General features: G+C 43.4%; 3 protein-coding genes across 5 annotated transcripts in view; 1 reads left to right on the forward strand and 2 right to left on the reverse strand.

Annotated features, from left to right (window-relative positions):
- Positions 1 to 2,084: 2,084 nt before the first annotated feature.
- Positions 2,085 to 6,015, reverse strand: bmp15 (bone morphogenetic protein 15). The gene is made up of 2 exons (XM_061066486.1): positions 5,733 to 6,015; positions 2,085 to 3,136 (listed from the first exon to the last, which is right to left on the reverse strand). The coding sequence occupies exons 1-2, from the start codon at positions 6,010 to 6,012 to the stop codon at positions 2,085 to 2,087; spliced, it is 1,332 nt and encodes a 443-aa protein (XP_060922469.1). The 5' UTR covers positions 6,013 to 6,015.
- Positions 6,016 to 12,501: 6,486 nt separating this feature from the next.
- Positions 12,502 to 14,856, forward strand: leap2 (liver-expressed antimicrobial peptide 2). The gene is made up of 3 exons (XM_061066537.1): positions 12,502 to 12,717; positions 13,289 to 13,464; positions 13,880 to 14,856. The coding sequence occupies exons 1-3, from the start codon at positions 12,640 to 12,642 to the stop codon at positions 13,932 to 13,934; spliced, it is 309 nt and encodes a 102-aa protein (XP_060922520.1). The 5' UTR covers positions 12,502 to 12,639; the 3' UTR covers positions 13,935 to 14,856.
- Positions 14,857 to 16,174: 1,318 nt separating this feature from the next.
- Positions 16,175 to 20,136, reverse strand: part of phka1a (phosphorylase kinase, alpha 1a (muscle)) — a 20,031-nt gene continuing 16,069 nt past the window's right edge. Inside the window, exons 29-34 of one of the 3 annotated variants that reach the window (XM_061066538.1) lie at positions 19,814 to 19,840; positions 19,085 to 19,129; positions 18,774 to 18,935; positions 18,592 to 18,645; positions 17,290 to 17,490; positions 16,175 to 17,189 (exon numbers count right to left, since the gene is read on the reverse strand). In XM_061066538.1, the coding sequence (XP_060922521.1) occupies positions 17,022 to 17,189; positions 17,290 to 17,490; positions 18,592 to 18,645; positions 18,774 to 18,935; positions 19,085 to 19,129; positions 19,814 to 19,840 (657 nt within the window). In that variant the 3' untranslated portion in view covers positions 16,175 to 17,021. Of the gene's footprint in view, positions 17,190 to 17,289; positions 17,491 to 18,591; positions 18,646 to 18,773; positions 18,936 to 19,084; positions 19,130 to 19,813; positions 19,841 to 20,136 lie in introns of those variants that run through there. The other 2 variants (XM_061066539.1, XM_061066540.1) reach the window with 2 other exon arrangements.

The raw sequence follows: 20,136 nt of genomic DNA on the forward strand, positions 1-20,136 counted from the left end.
ATTGAAACTCAAAGATCAGTGGGATGACAACATGTCCCAACATGTCCCATCCACTAACATAGAGGAGGCCGGGTTTAGGATCTCTATCAGCCACCAGGGGGCGATCCAGATCATTTGGCTCCACTTTCAGGGAGCTGTGATGTCGTCCATCTTCATTTTCAGCCTGTGATTGTCCCATGAAGCTCGGTGGAGCCATCAAGTGGTGGAATGCCAGCACTGCACCACCAGAATTATCAGGTTTTTCTGAAAATAGATTTAAACTCTGTTATAATCACATTAAAACATGATTTTAAGGATATAAGCCTAAAACACTACAAGATATAAGTGCTGCTGCTTAGTGAGAGTGATTTGTAACTTGCTCTCTTTGTCTGATACCATCTCACATCTGTTTTTCTATTGTGGTGAAGCTTTTATATATTTAGATACCGTCACTCACAGACTTTATATAAAGACTACATTCACTGTTTATATAATCTGCAGCCACTTCTGCTAAATGAATTGTTCTGCACAGGGAGGAGCCGAACAAACCACTTCCTGTTTCTGTTTTTAACCTGAAAATGAAAAGAAATGAAAGAAACTCGAATCCGGAGCAGGAACCACTTTTCTTTTTTAAGCTTCCAAACTTGATCTCACATGAAAGCGGCTGAAAAACAAATATTACAGCTCAGAGTTTCTAGAGGAGAAAAGAAACTGGACCAAAACAAAGTCTTCGTGGTCCGAGAGGAGAGACGTCTGGACACGTCTGTCCACTCTCTCCATGTCCCGTCTCTTGACACGTGCAGAGATATAGTCACACACACACACACACACACAGACACACACATGGTTAAGTGGCACCGCAGCGTGGTAGCATTCCACAACAGTGATTATCTACAGTCCCCATCTCTCCAGGCTGCAGAGGGACTGTGGGAAAAACTACAAACTGTGGGAGGCTGCACAGAAATATGACCATAAGAGGCAGAAACACACTTAAAACAGTAAATAAAGAACTCTAAGAAAACAGAAATCCTGTGGAAAGACTTTAAGATCTGATATCTACAAGTTATGGAAATATTTATTTATCTAGAATATCACTGAGTGGAGCTCGTATCTCCATCGTTCTCTCCTCAACTCAAACTCATTTATAACTCCAACAGCAGATCCAATAAAAAAAAGCCCAATATATTAGTCTTTAGAAAACATGCATTATATTTTATTAATAATTTTCATTCATAATAAAAAAATTGCATTGGTCTCCCTTACAACACTTTTCTTTAACACTCCCCCTCGTTAACTGCCCCTCTTTTTTTTGTTTGTTTTTAAGTTGAGTTTCTCTAAGTAGCAGCACGAGTTTCCTTTCCAAATCCCCTCCCTTTATAAATATTTACAAAGTACAAAAATAGAGACTTATGACTCTAGACAGCAACAAAAGTAACATCACAATAAATTCTTCACATTTCCATCCAACACGGTCGAGCCCTCGTCCGATAAAATTCTCGCTTGTCTGATTCCTCAACATCCAGGAAGGGTTCTCTCTTCTTTTATGTTTTTTTTTTGTGCCCTGATATGATGATGATGAAATGAAACCAGGTTTTTGTTTTAAAAAGAGATACAGAAAAAAAAAAGAAAAAAGATAACTGAATTGATACACGAACATGAAGAGGAAACAAAGATTCATTAGACGATTTGCGGTTGATCCGAAAGTTTTTTCTTAAAAAAGGTGTAAAGTTGAAATTTCTGCAGCAGTTTTGATTTTTGACGTCACCACTCAAATCGTTTTTTTAAATTACTCACAAGTGGCTTAAAATGTTTCCGGCAATAATTCAGCGGCAAACATGACAGTGAGAGAGAAATGGAGCAACCGGCACAGTGCTTTAGAATCACATCACAATTATTATTACAATTATTATTATTATTATTATGAGTTCAATCGTAACGTCCAGAGTTCACGTCCAGCCGCTGCCGCTTTAAAGTGCTTTCACAGTGATGGCGAGCGTCTGAAACCACGACGACTTCCTGTTGCCACCGAGCTTCAGATCTAATGACCCGTCAAGTCCGCCCCCCCCCCCCCCCACTTGTAGTCCTCTTGGCTCCCGGAGTCCCTTTCAGCGACACGTGCACGACTTGGCCACCATGTCCTCGAACTCCTTGTACTCCACCTTCTTCTTGTGCACCACCAGCACGCTCATGGGCATGTACTTGCAGGGCACGCAGGACGGGGGGGGCACGTCCCCGATGCCCAGGTCGTTGATGAGCGTCTGGATGATGGCGTGGTTGGGCGAGTGGTACTCGCTGGGCAGCAGGCGCGGGCAGTCGCCCTGGCAGAAGCGCGGGTTGTACACCGGGGGGGCGATGAAGTAGTGGCCCCACCCGAGCTCGTCGAAGGAGAGGCGGAACGAGTGCAGCTTGCAGCGGTTCTTGGGCACGCTGGTTTTGCGTTTGTAGGTGGGGAAGGAGGAGGCGATGGAGGCCGAGGGGCTGGAGGAGAAGGAGGAGGAGGACGTGGAGGTCGGAGCGTTCCTCAGAGCGTCCAGCAGGGGGTCTTGGGACTCTGAAGACGAGTCCCTGGACTCTGAAGACGAGTCTGTGGAGCGGCGGCGGCGGCGGCGCACAGCAGGGTGCCACCGCCCGATCTGTCTCATGATGTCCTGACCTTCAGCCCCCAGCAGCTCGGCCATCCAGTCCTTCCCTTCCCTCCCTTCCTCCAGGTACAGGAGCAGGGACGGGACCTCCAGGTGAGCGTCCTCTCGCCGTTGTCCTCGGAGACGAGACCTCCACCACCAGGGGCCGCTGTGCTCCCCGGCGAGCCAAGGTTCCGTGCACCAGTACTGGGCCGTGAGGGTCAAGGGTCCTCCGCCGCCGGCGTCCTGGTCCTTCCTCTGCAGGAAGTGACCCGTGACGTGCTCCGTGATGTCCGTCTCCGTCCACTGCTCCTGGGGCTCCAGGGTGACCCGGCTGCCCGGGCCCAGGGACGGGATCTGACCTCTGCAGCGGAGGGGCTCGGGGGCCGGGGCGCTGCTGGAGGAGGGGGTGGAGGAGGAGGAGGATGAGGAGGAGGGAGGGGATGAAGAGCGGAGGTGGATGAAAGAGGCTCGGATCAGCTGCTCGGAGGGAAGAGTGTCCAGGTGGTACTGGACCGTGAAGGTGTAGTGGTGGTCTGCAGGGACACAAGAGGAGACATGTGAGACACACTGAGTCCTGAGGAAGAACAACCTGAAGATCTGAGCTGCTCACTGGATTCTCCATTTCTTCAGAATAACAAAAACTCATTAATTGCAAAAGTAAATCCAGATATAGTGGATTTAAATGTGGTTTCATGAGGAGACTGTTGTTCCTCATCTCAGGTATCAACTCGTGTTCCAGGTGCAAACTGGAAGAAACGGTTTCTCTACTCTTTACGTTTCTTATAACTCTAGAATCAGTGTAATATTAAAAGTCAATGGATAATTTTTGGACACACGTTTCAGTCACACATCCTGCAGATCTGAGCTTCTCAGGATTCTCAACTCGCTTTCTTGTGAAAAACTAATACTAATTAATTGTAAAAGTGACTTGGTGAAACCCACCGCTCCCTAAATCCCACAAATCCAGATCAAGTGGACTTAAATGTGGTTTCATGAGGAGACTGTTGGGCCTCCTCTCAGGTATCGACTCATGTTCCAGATGCTAAGTGGAAGAAACGGTTTCTCTACTCTTTATGGTTCTTATTACTCTAGAATCAGTGTAATATTCAAAGTTAATCAATCATTTTTGGACACACGTTTCAGTCACACAACCTGCAGATCTGAGCTTCTCAGGATTCTCAACTCGCTTTCTTGTGAAAATCAACAACTAATTAATTGTAAAGGTGACTTGGTGAAATCCACCGCCACCTAAATCCCATAAATCCAGATCAAGTGGATTTAAATGTGGTTTCATGTGGAGACTGTTGTTCCTCCTCTCAGGTATCAACTCGTTCCAGATGCAAAGTGGAAGAAACGGTTTCTCTACTCTTTAATAATAATAATAGCGGATCCTATATCTCGTTGGCATCAGATAATGTTGGTGGATCAGCTGATGATGGATCCTAACTGGCGCCAGTGGACGATAGTGGATCTGGTCTTGATGCTGGATCATGATCCTGCTGCTGACCAGAGACTATGATGCAGCAGGACTGCTTGACATATAGTATTGAAGTTATCCTTCAAATGTTTACCCTCATCATTGCTGCTAAAACCTTTATCCTGATGATGTTCTCCTCTACACATCTGTTGCACTTGTGTCCAGCGCCTCACTTTGCAACTTCACTCATCACAGAACCCACTTCCTTTAAAACCCCCCTTTCAAAATAAGAGTCACTACCAAGAACCCGCTTAGAATAGGAAATACAAATCAACCCTCAACAATAACGCCATTAAATAAAATAGCTTACAATTATAATGCCGATATTATTTCAGTATAGAAATTTAAGGCCCCTTTTAGGCATGTATATCACAAAACAGGCAGAACAAGAGATATATTGAATTGCTCAAAAAAAGTTAGGATGGTGGTCCCCCCCCCCCAAAAAAACAAATACACTCAACTTCCCCAGATCGCCTGGGCACCCTTTCCTATCTCAGTGGTGACTATTTTATTTCTACGAAGATTTTGCACATCCCAATACTTGTGTGTAGGTATGTTTTGGCTGTTCTGTGTACTGTGTTTACAAAGTAAATTTTCCTTTTTCGTTTGAATAAAATGTAAACTGGGGGGGGCATCATAAAGGAGTTATGCTTAGGGCACCGAAATGGCTAGCAGCGGCACTGCTTGTGTCGGTCCTGGGAGACGGATCCTCACATGTGTCTCTCTGAGGTTTCTACGTATTAGTAGTTTGTCCTGACTCTTGCTGAGGGTTAAAGACTTGTGAATATGGGCTATACGAATCAAATGTGATTGATTGATTGATAACTCTAGATTCAGTGAAATATTAAAAGTGAATGGATCCAGTATAAGTGGTTAATGAGGGTTTATATAACCCCTGCAAAACTCCACCATATCTCCCCTAACATCCCGGATGTTTGTGTTAAATGTCTGACTGAAAAGGGAACTTTGATTCACTGCCTATGGGAATGCTCTAAGATTTTGGTATTTTGGGAAAATGTAGTTAAATGTTTTTCACGGATGGTTAAGTGTAACATTCCCTTGACGTCAACAATCTGTATACTTGGAATATTCCCTCAGAAGACTCCATCAGAACAACGAAGCAATCGAAGATGGTTGACTTTGGACTTCTCCATGCAAGGAGAGTGATTGCACTATATTGGAAAAATGTAGAACCACCATCACTGGCAATATGGAAGAAGGAGTTGATGACTTGTCTTGGACTGGAGAGATTGACATACATTGTTAAAGGTAAACAGGAGGAGTTAGCTTGTATTTGGGAATCATTTATGTCATTTTTGACCAATGAAACGGATTAAACACTGACTGTACAACAGGTTGTGAAATGATCCTGCCTTTTTTTTCTTTTTTCTTATTTTTATTTGTATTTATTTATTTATTTTTTACTCCATTAGTTTGATGTCTGTTGTCATTGTCCATTTTATTTATTAATTTTTTCTTTGTCTGTGTGAATGAGGGGCTGTTTGAGGGGATATAAATGAAAATGTTTGTAAATTCTGCATAAAGTTTGATATGCACTTCAATAAAAAATATTGTTAAAAAAAAAAAAAGTGAATGGATCCTTCCTGGACACACACTTCAGTCACACACACTCAGTAGATGGTCTCCTTCACCTCTTGCTGCAGGCTGGTAGTGGACCGTGGAGGCCGAGGCTCGGATCAGCCGCACCGTGTTGGAGCCGAACTTCCGGTGCTGCTTGGGCCTCCCGTCCGGTTCCGCCGCGCTCCGGTACAAGCTGAGCATGAACTGCACGTTCTGGTCCCGGTTCTGGTTCTGGTCCCGGTTCTGGTTCTGGTCCCGGTCCCGGTCCCGGCCGGAGCTCAGCAGGGACACGACGAGGCAGGAGAGGACGCACGCACGCAGGAGGCCGTGGGGGGTGCGCGTCGCCCTCATGTTGCTCAGTTACAGGAACTCACAGGACACCCGGAGCTTTCAGGGCTGGAGATCAACTTCCGGCAATCACCCCTGACCCCAATTAACCCCTCGGATGTGCGGGGAACGCCCACAGAGGCGCCAGGGAGCCTCCTGATTGGTGCGTAAAGGTGCGTAAAGGTGCGTAAGGATGCGTAAAGGTGGCAGGGCACCCCCCTGCTGTTAGATCTCAGGAACTGCAGCATCAGTAGATTATAGATTCCTAAAAGTACCTTGGGACAGTTTGTTATTTAAATTCAAGTTAAACACTAAAACTAAAGAAAACACTTTTAATAGAATCAATCAATCAATCAATCAATTAAATGTTATTTGTATAGCCCATATTCACAAATCACAGTTTGTCTCATAGGGCTTTTACATGGTGAGACATCCTCTGTCCTTAACCCTCAACAAGAGTCAGGAAAAACTACTAAAAAAAAAACTTTTAACATGTAAAAATGTGTAAAGTTGTGTAAAGGTGCGTAAAGGTGGCAGAACACCCCCCTGCTGTTAGATCTCAGAAACTGCAGCATCAGTAGATTATAGATTCCTAAAAGTACCTTTGGACAGTTTGTGATATAAATTGTATGTTAATACTGAAACTAAAGAAAACACTTTTAATAGAATCAGTCAATCAATCAAATTTTATTTGTATAGCCCATATTCACAAATCACAATTTGTCTCATAGGGCTTTAACATTGTGTGACATCCTCTGTCCTTAACCCTCAACAAGAGTCAGGAAAAAACTACTAAAAAAAACCCTTTTGACATGTAAAAATTCGTAAAGTTGTGTAAAGGTGCGTAAAGGTGCGTAAAGGTGGCAGAACACCCCCCTGCTGTACATCTCAGGAACTGCAGCATCAGTAGATTATAGATTCCTAAAAGTACCTTTGGACAGGTTGTGATTTAAATTTGATGTTAATACTGAAACTAAAGAAAACACTTTTAATAGAATCAATCAATCAATCAACTTTTATTTGTATAGCCCATATTCACAAATCACAATTTGTCTCATAGGGCTTTAACATGGTGTGACATCCTCTGTCCTAAACCCTCAACAAGAGTCAGGAAAAACTACTAAAACAAAACGGAAAGAAGTGCAACAGATGTCCTGTGTAGGAAACCACAGAACATAGAAGTGTAACTTAACAGTTTTAATCTTGTGATGGTTACGCTGGTTTTTCTGTGAAGTATCAAACTGTTTAAAAACCATATTGTTGAGATCTGATCCAGGATCAGTGGAGTCCAGCAAAGAGACACGTGGTCCCTCAGGAAGAATCAGCTCCAGGAAGCAAAAGGAAACTGAAGCATCATTATCAAGCGTTTGTTATGTTTCATTGAACATTTTCCTTTCTCCAGCTCCTTCTTCCCGTCTGACGTCCGGCTGCTAAATGTTCAGAGGGTTGATTTGGTCGCTGTTGACATCTTAGTGTGGAAACTAATTTGATTTATTCATATTTATTGACATGAAATGGTTTAAACGTTGCAAAGAATCGTCCTCATGGGATTAATAGAGTCTGAATTGCTCAAATACCTTTTACACACTTACATGTCTTCAATAGAATTCTTGTTGTCTCATAGATGAAGTTACTTTTCAGTGTTAAAGACATAAAAATCTCAGCAAGGTGCAATTCATGCCAAACATCCACGAGGTGGCACTGTTCCCCAAGATGGTGCCTTAAGTTAATATCAGCAGGTTTCTGTTCTTCACAGAGAAATAAAAAGAATCAGTTCTAACAAGTTTACTTTAAGGGCAGTTAATTAAAAATGTATTTGTTGTGTTAATTAAGAGTTATATGAGTGTGTCTGGTTTGCATTTCTCTCTTTTATAAATCTATGAATTTCTCACATGAAGGTCAAGGTGTGTGTGTTTGTGTGTGTGTGCTTGTGTGAGTGTGTGTTTGTGTGCTTGTGTGAGAGAGTGTGTGTGTGTGTGTGTGTGTGTGTGTGTGTGTGTGTGTGTGTGTGTGTGTGTGTGTGTTGGGAGACGAACTTTGCTCTGTGTCCATGACTGTATGTGGGTCACAGTGGAGCCTTTCACCAACACACAACTCAATGTGAATATCTGTGTGAGTTGATGGAAGCACGGCCACACGTGCACTTAACATGTTATCACACACACACACACACACACACACAAACACACACACACACACACACACACAGTACACAAATTGTGAACGTGAGACCTGTATATCTCTGATAAACTCCTTATCTGTGATTTCTATTCCTTTCCAACTTGTATCCTGTTGAAACTTTGTCAAATACAGTGAATAAAGTTTGATTAGAGTATAATCCAGTTTGCTTTGTGTTCTTCTACACGTGCACCTAACATGTTATCACACACACAGACACACACACACACATTGCGTTGTGTCCTCCTCCACGTGCACCTGCCTGGTGAAGCTGTGAGGAACCAACAGAGACTCGTGATCTTTGCTTTGCACGATATGATGAGTGACAGGATGATATCCCTTCCTGACCCGCTGCACGTTTCCCTCTTGCAGGATGTGACCTTGATGATATCTCTCACACTCATTAACTTTGTCACGAGCAGGAATTTATAATGTAAATTTCCAGTGAGGAAAAATAAAACAATAATACATAATACCACTTGTATTTTATCTGGATCAACAACTAAAAAAGAAGAGAGAGACCTTCCTGGATGTTGAGAACACTTCATCACCGACTGACTGGAAAGCCTCAGTTTTATGGGAAGGAGCTCCTTGTCTGTTTCCTTAAGGGATTTGAGTGTGTGTCTGTGTGTGTGTGTGTGTGTTCTGACAGGTGATGACATGACTCAGCACATGCATGAATTTACTGTATGTGTGTGTCACTGTTTTTCCTCCTGGAACCAGTGAAGCTGTGCGACTCCTCTCATGAAGAACAGTCTAATAAACAGAATCACTTGTTCACATCTGCCGTCAACATGTGGTTTTTGTCGATCAGGATTTTCTATTGGATGATATTTGACCACATGATGGTGTGAGTGTGACTGAGGACACATTGTTCTGGATGAAAAGTCAGAAGTTAAAGTCCATCCTCTGGGGAGCATGAACTATAGGAATCAGATTTCATGAATATCTGTTTATAGAACTACAGACACTGATTGAATCGGTTCAAATAAGGTGAGAACGTTCGTTTAACATGATCTGAATGTGCAGACAGGAGTCGTCCGTCCGCATCACGACCACGAGCCAAATCACACAAAAACCTGTTTGTCAGCTCAAATCAAAAAGAACAGTCAACAAAACGTCCGAGTCAACAGAGAAGGCAGCAGGCTTCTGAGAAACGGATATAAATACAAACAGGTTCCGGAGAAAAGCTGAGGAGAGGAAACCAAACTGAGATCCAGGATAAAAAGATCAGGTGAAGGAACGAGTCTCATCAGCATCTTCAATCCTGATGAGGACACATGTGCTCCTGCATTAAAGGAGAAGAGAAAATACAATTCTCTGTTTCTGAGGTGTCAAGTTTGATCCTTTTCTTTTCTAAGTAAATCTGTTTGGTTCTCGTGTCACAACTCAAACAACCACGTTCATCACATCTCCTCACACTTTACGATCTTTAGATTTCCATGAAATTTACCCCAAATAAATTCTTATAGTCGAAATCATATAAAACACGTGATCGTCAGCAAAGAAGAACATGAGTCAGGATGTTGCTGCTCCCGTTGCATCACTTTGGTCATTTTATGTGTCTGTGTCTCTTTATAAAACATTTAAATCTTCTTTTTGCCTCTTTGTGGTTGTTTTCTATCTTCCTGCACCACTTTGTGTCTTTTTGTGTGTCCTTGTGGTTGTTTTTTGTCTTTATGGTCATTTTACATCTCTTTTTTGTGGTTTTATTTCACTTTTTGATCATTTCGCCGGATTCCAACAATTATTAGAGTAAATTGAACAACTATTCTGCTGGTATTGGTTGTGGAGTCAATCCTTTATCGCAATGATCATTTAAATATCTGTTATTCTTTAAAAAATAAGAAAGTGTGATGTCAGAAAATTAGAAAATTGGTTTTCTTTCCTGGCAGAAATGATTTTAAAACCTTGTTCTACTTTCCTTCTTAATATCATGTTTATAGAGACAGATAAGAGCTGAACTGTCCCCACAGCCGCTATCAGAGAGTTATTGGCTGCGATTCAAGGTCTTTATTTCTGAGTATCTTCTCTGTGAACTTCAGCCTGTTCAGACCACACGAGGACCGAGCGCTGGTCAGACCAGGTCGAGTCTGAACCCTCCTTCCATCCCTTTGTCCAACTGGAGAAGTATGTCCTCTTACTTCATCGAAGTTTCAAGTTGTGTAACCCTGAGCATGAGGCCAGAGGAGTGACTGTGCTCAAAGGGAAACTGACAGAGTCACAGACGCTGCAGGAACGAGCCGGAATCACTGATATAATAATAAAACATACATGAATCTGTAAACCTGCTTAATAGAGAAAAGACGGTTAACAAAAATCTAAAAAACAGTTATTTCTGCTCTTAAATCTCAAATAGCAGAGGTTCAGGTTTGTGCGTTTTGCAGGACCAACATATCAACAGATCCTCAGCTGATCATCGATCCCTCCTGGTTTGTGTGTTTCATGATTCTTCACCACAGACACAAACACTGACTTCATCATGACATCACTCGATGGAGAATTATCGTCTGATCAACACAAACTTCAGATTTTATCTCTATTATATGTGGAGAATGTGGATCTTGACCTTTGGAACTTTGACCTGCAGATAAACTCCACCATGTCCAGTAGGGATCCTGCTACCATGGCAACCGCTCGTGTAATTCATTTGCAAAAACTAAAGTATTTACACTTTTGCGACTCATGTGTGGAGTGTGCGAACGTCTCACACTTTGCATCTGTCGCACGTCATCGCACAACAACCGCACAACAAACCCTGGTAGACCTTCATCTTCCTCGTCTTGAACTCTTCGTCTCTGCAGCTGCTCGGCCTGTCGCACACAACCTGATGAGTCATGGCTGCCGATAACGTATGACGCACATGTTCTAAGTTTTTCAGACCAGTGAATTCCTGTCATAATAACCTGACAGGAATCGGCCTCAGGAATTTTCCATTGCATCCGTCTGTGATCGTCCAGATTAGATTCTCCTCGTTCTCCAGTTTCTCTCGTCCAGGCCGACCTGATTTACCCTGAGTAGACGCAGTAATCTGAGTAGTGCACAGGAACATTTCCGCAGCTGTGGCGTTGAACTCTGAAGGTAGCGGCCCTCACCTTTGCCTTAATGACCCAGTTAACCAATTATTAATGATGGAGACTTGCAGACGCAGGTACTGGCCTCGGCGACTCACGTGGACAATTTGGAAACACCGCGACCTCTCGACCATTCTGTTAAGATTAGACGTGATCTCACCACTGACCTCAAATAAGGCCTGCTCGGCCTCGGGCCTGGACTTGGTCCCCGGGTGCAGCCCAGATCCTGCTGCTGTGCAAACAACCAGAGCAGACCAGTGGTGAAGGGCTGGTTATCCTGAGGTAGTCTCCAAGGACACGGGTGAACACAACATCAACACAACCTGAAATGTGCGACATGACATGTGCAGCATCAGGTTAATGTAGAATATTGTCCCTAAAAATATACAAACAACAAGTTCTTAGGCTAAAAAGTCAGATTTCTTTCTTCAGTTTCCTTCATTTTAAGAGACGGATAACAAAACACGGCGATCATGGTGTGGAGGCGCAGAAGCGAGGTCCCGCCCACTCTTGCTCTTGGCCAATCAAGAATCAGTGTCAGCTGTCAATCATGACGTTTCACCCTCGTTTCTACAGCATCAAATAACAAATTAAAACCACACTTAGCGAAAAAAATTGACATTTCTATAGAGATAGACGACCTGGCTGCTCCCGGCAGTACAGCTAAACCCTCAGCCTCCTCCATGTTAGCAACTGGGACATGGACCAAAGAAAAAGTCAAATTATTCTATCCCAAAGATGTTTTCTGTCGAACCGGTAAAGAAAAACACAATTAAAACACACACACACACATCTCCAACATGTTTAAACTGGTTCCTCTGAGTCCAGACGTGTCCTGCAGCTTTCAGCTTCATCTACAACCTTCAAATATTTAAATGCATGGAGCTCACGTATGTCATGTTCACCTGCTTCTATAAACCACCCTGAGCTCATATATTTGTATATATCTGCATTATATAAGCGATCCGGTTGGTTGGATTGCATCAGGTCAGGATGTGTTCAGGTTCACTGCAGGTTCACACACACACACACACACACACGTTTGGGGAATGCCGGGTTCTCTGCAAACACATGGTGTCACATTTGGGCCAGAAAAGAGAGACAAAGAGAGAGAGAGAGAGAGAGAGGTGGAGCGAGGGGTGGACGACACATGATGGACTCTCTCTCTCTCTCTCTCTCTCTCTCTCTCTCTCTCTCTCTCTCTCTCTCTCTCTCTCCCTCCCGCCTCCTGGGATCATGGCCGGTCTATATAAAGCCGAGCTCTGCCTCCCAGCCGGTGCCACAGCTCGCTGAGTCAGGTCCACTTCCAGCTCCCAGGAACCCGCCTTGAGCCGGAGTCCAGAATCCAGACTCACTATTTGGACTGAGTCCTGCAGAGGTCGGACCTGAAGCTGAAGAGATGCAGGAGAGAAGCAGTTTCGTCCACAGCAGAGCAGCAGTGGCTCTGGGCTTCGTGCTGGTGATGCTGACTCAGCAGGTGAGTGAGTCCAGATACAGGTGTCAGAGGATAGAGTCATAGAAACTCTCTTTTTGAGTGTTTGACATTTTATAAACTGTGAAAAACATTGATTTTATACGTTTGAAGTAAAGATAATCGTGAGAAAACAACTCAGAAAATGCCAATCAAGTATGTTTTAGAAAGTAACTGTACCATAATAGTAACGTACCCATATAAATAAATTATCTTTTTATGTATTCCCACTTTGGAGACATGTTCATTAATTGGTGGTTGTTGAACGTAAAAGTTAAATCTTGATCATGGGAACTTTAGACAAATGAAGGTTGTGAAATGTGGGTGAAAGCTCCAGAACAAGATAGGAAATTTAAGATTATTTTGTTTTGAGAACGTAGAAACACATTTGTTCAATATAACATTAAAACACAAATGTGTGTTGTGTTATCTCAACACTTTGTCCAATAGAGATACTCGGAGTTGACTTGTGTAGAATTACTGTTATAAATCAATGTTCAGCGTGTCCTTGGTCTCTAATCAACTCGTGTGTGTGCTGTTCTGTGTTGTGTGTGTGTGTGTTGTGTGTGTGTTGCAGGTGTGTGCAGGTCCGCTGGCCTCTCGGCTGCAGTCCGGCTCCGACCAGAGTTCAGACTCGGTCGTCCACACGCTGAGGAGAGTCGCTCGCATGACGCCTCTGTGGAGAATCATGAGCAGCAAACCGTTCGGAGCTTACTGCCAGAACAACTACGAGTGCTCCACTGGACTCTGCAGGTAAATACACCACATCAGATATATACTCTCAGGGAATCCGAGGTTATATCGTTAAAGCTCATGTAAATGTAAAAATACACTTAATCCAGGTCGCTAACACTCGGGTCCATATGAGCTGAGGCCTTAAGAAGCAAATCATTGAAGCATTCCAGTAGTTTAAAGGTTCAGTGTCTAGAATTTAGTGACATCTAGTGGTGGAGTTGCATGTTGCAGCTTTGAGCAGTTAGCTTAGCATCTCTTTTAGTTTATTTACTATGTACGCCATGTTGAATATTCTTTAGTAGATTGGAAATGAATAGATGTACGAGCAAGATAAGTGCGTCAATATGTGAACTAATGCGTTTTGTACGTTATCGAACTGAGAATTACAGAAAACAGAAAGTTAAGCTACGTGTTGTTCTCTATTTGTCCACAGGGCGGGTTACTGCTCCACCAGCCACCGGGTCCCGACCGAGCCGGTGAACTACTGACCGACCTCTGGACGTTCAGCCCCAGTGAACAGACGTGATCCGCACCCGGGTTCTGAGGACTGGAACTCATCCAGGCTGTGTAATCAGACTTCTGTATTTATATGATCCAATTTGTTTCTGATGAAATCTTAAAGGTTTTTATGGATTCACACAGCAAGTAGTTAATTAATGTTCCACCTATATTGAGAAATATCCCTCGAGGGGTAAAGTTCCAAAAGAAAAGTTTATACTTGATATTTTCCACGATAGGATCAGTGGGAAAGTTTTTTATTAAGGGCCCGAACAACTTCAAACTTTTTTTACTTTTACTTCTACTTCCATGGACCAAAATCCCTCAGAGGCCTGAACTGAATCCAAATGAAAACGAAATCTTTAACTTCGTCCTCGATCCTGCAAGTTACTGTGGCCTTGAACTCACCTCCAAGAAATTAACATGATCATAGAAGCAAAACACAAAGAACAACCAGTTATGACGTATATATATCAACAACCAGCCAGAAAGAAAAGTAAACAATGTGGAGCTCTTTTTTATTTTGTGAATGTAAAGCAGTTTGAATTTAAGAAGTTTGTAAAACCTTTAAAAATCCTGAAGAAATGTGCTCTGGCCAAAAATGTTCTTATTTCTCGTTTAACAAAGCAACCAAATGTAAATCTAACTGTAAAATCAGATTTCTGACGCAGTGGCAAAACGGTCTCAAGAACACAACGGTGAAAAGAAGAAGAGAAGCTGCAGAAGTAACAAAATTCTGCGGTCTGTTTTATTCCGTTCAAAGTTGTATTTAAAGTAAAAATTGTTCAGGTGCAAATGAATCTGCCGAGCACGAAATCCCTTCAATTACAAACATCTCATTTAAAACAAATGGAGGAAACATACACGTCATATCTGTCGTATATACCCAAAATATACTTTATGTGGAATTTCCTTTTAGATATATTGATAATTAATGGCTTGTTTTAGAATAATAAATAACCCACATCTTGCTCAGACAATCTTCCCAGATCTAAACCACCCTGGTCTTTTGGGAACAGTTCCCTGACGACAGACTCTGGGTTTTTTATTTTCAGATTTTGCTTCGACTCACCTGCATAGTTTACGTCATGCACAGAGCGGGGGGTTGCTGATATTTTTGTACACTCAGCATGTTTGAGAAATGTTTGAGTAGGATTGCACTTTTAAACCAAAAAATTATCTTTGTACTGTGTACTGTGTGTACTGTGTGTACTGTGTGTACTGTGCGTACTGTGTGTACCGTGTTAGCTGCCTGTGGAGCGTCGTAGGAGGAGAGGGGGGGGGAATAAAAGCGTTGCAAAATAACATTTGATTTCTTTTGCTTTTATTTGAGTTTTAGAATATTTCATGTTAAAAGAAAGTTGCTTTAATGCACGAGTCTCACATTTGACTTCATGTTCAGCGACTTCAAACGACTTGAAGACCAGAATCAATAACGTGAGTTAATGATTCTGAGTCTTCAGCTCGAACCCTGAAACCAGGCCTGTTGGAAATCCGCTCGCTCAGCAGTTTCCTGCAGGAGATTCACACGTGGACGACTCATCGATTCCTGCAGCTTCACTTTTACCTTCATCTGATCCAGAGGAGGAAACGTGATTCAGGTTCAGGTTCTGCTGGTGACAGATTGTGTGTCTGTGTGTGTACGTGTTGTGTGTTCAGGTTTACATATCTTCATATCACAGGTCAGAATCAAAGGTCTCCACTGAGCCCGAGTCTGTGTTTACCTCCGTCTGTGTGTCGACTTGTTTCAGGTCCTTTTGTCCCGTGAGCTGAACTTTAAACTCACCACAGTTCAAAGTTTAAACGTAACACATCTACTCTTCATGACACACAACTTTCTACCCTGTTCCTCTAATATTAGTTTAATGATTAGAAGTTATACATTTGCATAATGCGCACCTAGCACCTCATGGGACACGCCCACTAACGAAGCAGGTAGAGTGGGTTCTGCAGCAGAAGTTAAAATAAAGAACGACTCAAATCAACTTTTCTTTTCTCTTTTATTACAGAATTAGCTTCAAAAACAACAAAGGTTTGTTCAGTGGATATTATTCATTTCTAATATCACAAACTAGCTCCTCCTCCTGTTCTTCTCTACACATTAATGACCTTAATTATATTAATCTGAATTACTGGATCATGATGGTTTGTTCTTCACGTTCAAACGCCTGGAGAACAAAGTGTTAGAGGTGAAACGTGACCAAAAAAAAGAGTAAAACAACCCATGAGGTTAGTTTCACTGTTTTTATTATAAGTTCAACTGATTAAAGTTAAAGTTCAACTCGTGACGACAGTGAATTAAAGTGCTTCCCTTCTTTAAAGGGCTTAGAATTCACTGTGCAGTTTCAAAAACAACTATCAAAAGAACAGCATCGTGCTAAAAACTCTTTATTTTCCAACAAACTCAGAGTTTCACCCAGTGACAAGGAAACAGAATTCATGTAGCTTCACACACACACACACTTTTTACGAGTTAAGGCTTTAGAGAAATCCGTCTGATGTCTAAATGTAAAATAAATAGATTTAATTCTGAAACATTATTTTTTACATCACACAGCATGTAGGATTTTGAGGTATGGCGAAATGAGACCGGGTCGGGGGTGCATTCACCTCCTCCCTCCACCAGCTGCACCACAGTCTGAGCAGATGTGGAAATAGATCAGCATCAGCTTGCAGAACTATTTGTTTAACAGTGGTTACACACACGAGAGCAGACGAGTGGCTCTGAGTCTCTGAAGCTTCAGTGAGGAAACTGGTTTAGTTCCGGCTGAAGGTTCGTGTGAGTCACAAGTTTGAGCTCCTATAATGAACATTCATCTATTAATTTCAGAGTGAAATAAGTTAGATTTAGATGAAAAACATCGATGTACAGCTGCAACGAGTTAGCCGTTAGCTTAGCACAAAGACTGAGAGCAGGGGGAAACAGCTAGCCTGCCAATAATGCATTTTATCATCTAACTCAGGACAAGAATTTCCCATAATTCCCTTTAGTGAAATAACTGTAACATGTCTGGAACCTTCAGCCTCAACTTTACGGTAGAAAACCTTTTCACGTCCCGGTGCGTCCCGGCGTCTTCTCACTGCACGGCACACGAGCCGCTGGGCAGCAGGTCCTGCACGTACTCCGCCACGGCCTTGGTGAGGTAGGTCATGCTCCCGAAGCGGCCACTGGGGGCGCTGTCGTACAGCAGCCGGCACACTCCGGTGGCCGGGTCCCGGATGTGCTCCGACGCCCCCAGGTCCATCTGGAGCAGAAGAAGAAGAAGAAGAAGAAGAAGAGGTTCCTATTAAAAGAACTGATTACTACAACACTGAATCTGAGGGTCGTGGTGTGGCTCCGCCCACCTGATCCTTGTAGAACATGTCGTTGGCGAGGTGCACGATCTTCTCGATGTGGATGATGGAGCCGATGCTCTCGATCTCCACGTCCGCCAGCATGGTGAGGACCAGGATGGCCTCCACCAGCAGCTGCCGGTACTCGGGCTGAGGGACGCGGTTCAGGACCGTCTCCACGTGGACGGCGAACTTGATCTCACCCGGCGTCATCTGGAGGAACGAGACGGAAATAAAACAAGTGAAATAAGACGAGTGTGGATTTGAATTTAAAGTAAAAGCATCAAAATGTAAGAGATCTCAAAGGTTGTTGATCTCAGAGGACAGAAGACAGAAGACAGAGGATAGAGGACAGAAGACAGAGGACAGAGGAGAGAGGACAGAAGACAGAGGACAGAGGACAGAGGACAGAGGATAGAGGACAGAAGACAGAAGACAGAAGACAGAAGACAGAGGACAGAGGACAGAGGACAGAAGACAGAGGACAGAGGACAGAAGACAGAAGACAGAAGACAGAAGACAGAAGACAGAGGACAGAAGACAGAAGACAGAGGACAGAGGACAGAGGACAGAGGACAGAGGACAGAGGAAAGAGGACAGAAGACAGAAGACAGAGGACAGAGGACAGAGGACAGAGGACAGAAGACAGAGGACAGAAGACAGAGGACAGAGGAAAGAGGACAGAGGACAGAGGACAGAAGACAGAGGACAGAGGGAAGAGGACAGAAGACAGAAGACAGAAGACAGAAGACAGAAGACAGAGGACAGAGATCAGAGGACAGAAGACAGAGGAAAGAGGACAGAGGACAGAGGACAGAGGACAGAGGACAGAGGACAGAGGACAGAGGAAAGAGGAAAGAGGACAGAGGACAGAAGACAGAGGACAGAGGACAGAGGACAGAGGACAGAGGAAAGAGGACAGAAGACAGAAGACAGAGGACAGAGGACAGAGGAAAGAGGACAGAAGACAGAGGACAGAGGACAGAAGACAGAGGACAGAAGACAGAGGACAGAGGAAAGAGGACAGAGGACAGAAGACAGAGGACAGAAGACAGAGGACAGAGGACAGAGGAAAGAGGACAGAGGACAGAGGACAGAGGACAGAGGACAGAGGACAGAGGACAGAAGACAGAGGACAGAGGACAGAGGACAGAGGACAGAAGACAGAGGACAGAAGACAGAGGACAGAGGACAGAAGACAGAGGACAGAAGACAGAAGACAGAGGACAGAAGACAGAGGACAGAAGACAGAAGACAACATCAGATTAACATGAACTAAAGCAACGAGGAGACTTCTGAGTGAAGAGCGTTTACCTCTCTGGTCGTAGAAGACGGAAGGACAAAGCCCTCGATGGACAGACCGTGGCACTGGAGGACAACAGGTTGGTGTCATCAGGACGTTGAATTCAATGTGGATTAAAGGTTGTGTAGTTTGTGTTGTATTGTTGTGTTTCGACTGACAGATCTGAATAACTGAAGCTCAGTGTGGCTCTGACCTTCTGCAGGATCTTCCAGACCTTCTGGTAGAACCCGACCGGGACTCGGTTCAGGGCGCCGTCCAGACGCCTCCTGCGCAGCCACTGGCCGTGTCGCGTGTCCTTGCCGACCGGGACGCACTCCGGGACGTCCAGAGACTCTATGGACTGCATCCGGTACCTCTGCATCATCACAAACAGAGAGAGGACTCACTGCAGCTGCTGTCTGACTCTCACAGAACAGCGCCCCCTTCCTGTCCTGAGGCACATCACAATCCAGCAGACCACTCCCCCAAATCTGATAAATATGAGATCGACAGACAAATCTTTACCCCAGACTCGATGTTTTCTATGTCCAGCGACTGAGATCTCATTCCCTAAGACGCAGAAAAAAGAGGAGAGGAGAAAAAAGAAGAAGATACACCGATAAAAAACAAAGGTTGGTGGTGAACAGAGGAAACGGAGGGATGGAGCTTCTTCTTCATCGATTCATCCAGAGTCACATCGTGCAAGAATCATAATCGAGGTTAGAAATCAGTGAAATTAGAGATGAATAAACTGATTAGTTCCCTCCTGAGGAAAATTCCATGAAACAGCACTAGGTGGCGCTATAACCCTGCACAGGAAAGTAAAGATTCATTCTCATGTAACAGCGAACTTCCCAGTTTCCATTTTATCTGAAGGACGAGAGATTAAACACACACACGTCCACCTGGGTTTTTCTTCATTTAAATGATTGAACACTTCTCAACTTCTTTCATTTAATTTTCAATATAACAAATAACAAATATTAAGCAGAAATATCAAATATTCCCTTAATTGAGAAGCAGAAAGAGAATTAGAACAATTCTTAGTTGTTTCTCTCCAAACAGTAAAGAACAATCAAACACAGAAATTAAGTAGAAATTAAAAATTAAAGTTGAATAGCCTGAAATCATCAGCCATCAGAAAGTTAATACGGAGGAGTATCAGGGTTAGGGTTATAATATTCATAATCATAATCTTTAGTCGATGTTCATGAGAATTAAAACCCACAGAACCCAGTTTAACGTGGTTATCACCTTACGAGGAGTCAGAGACTGGTCCCACTGAAACAGACAATACACAAACTTTGCTTTAACTTTCTCCTTTGAAAGCCTGAAGCCTTTCCAGTCACTGAAATCAAGCAACCTCCACCACCATCATCATCATCATCATCCTCTCTTTCCTCTGCATCAGAATCAAATTAACACTAAATTACAACTCGTCTATTTTTAATTCTGTCAGATTTAAGCGTTAACTCTCTATTTGTCCAGACTCTTATCTTGAATTTTGCATCATCATCACCAAAACCCAATATTCCTGTTTCACAGCAAAACCAGTTAATGACATTAATATAAAAATG

Source organism: Limanda limanda, chromosome 22 (genome assembly GCF_963576545.1).
Source record: "Limanda limanda chromosome 22, fLimLim1.1, whole genome shotgun sequence".
Taxonomy (NCBI): Eukaryota; Metazoa; Chordata; class Actinopteri; order Pleuronectiformes; family Pleuronectidae; genus Limanda; species Limanda limanda.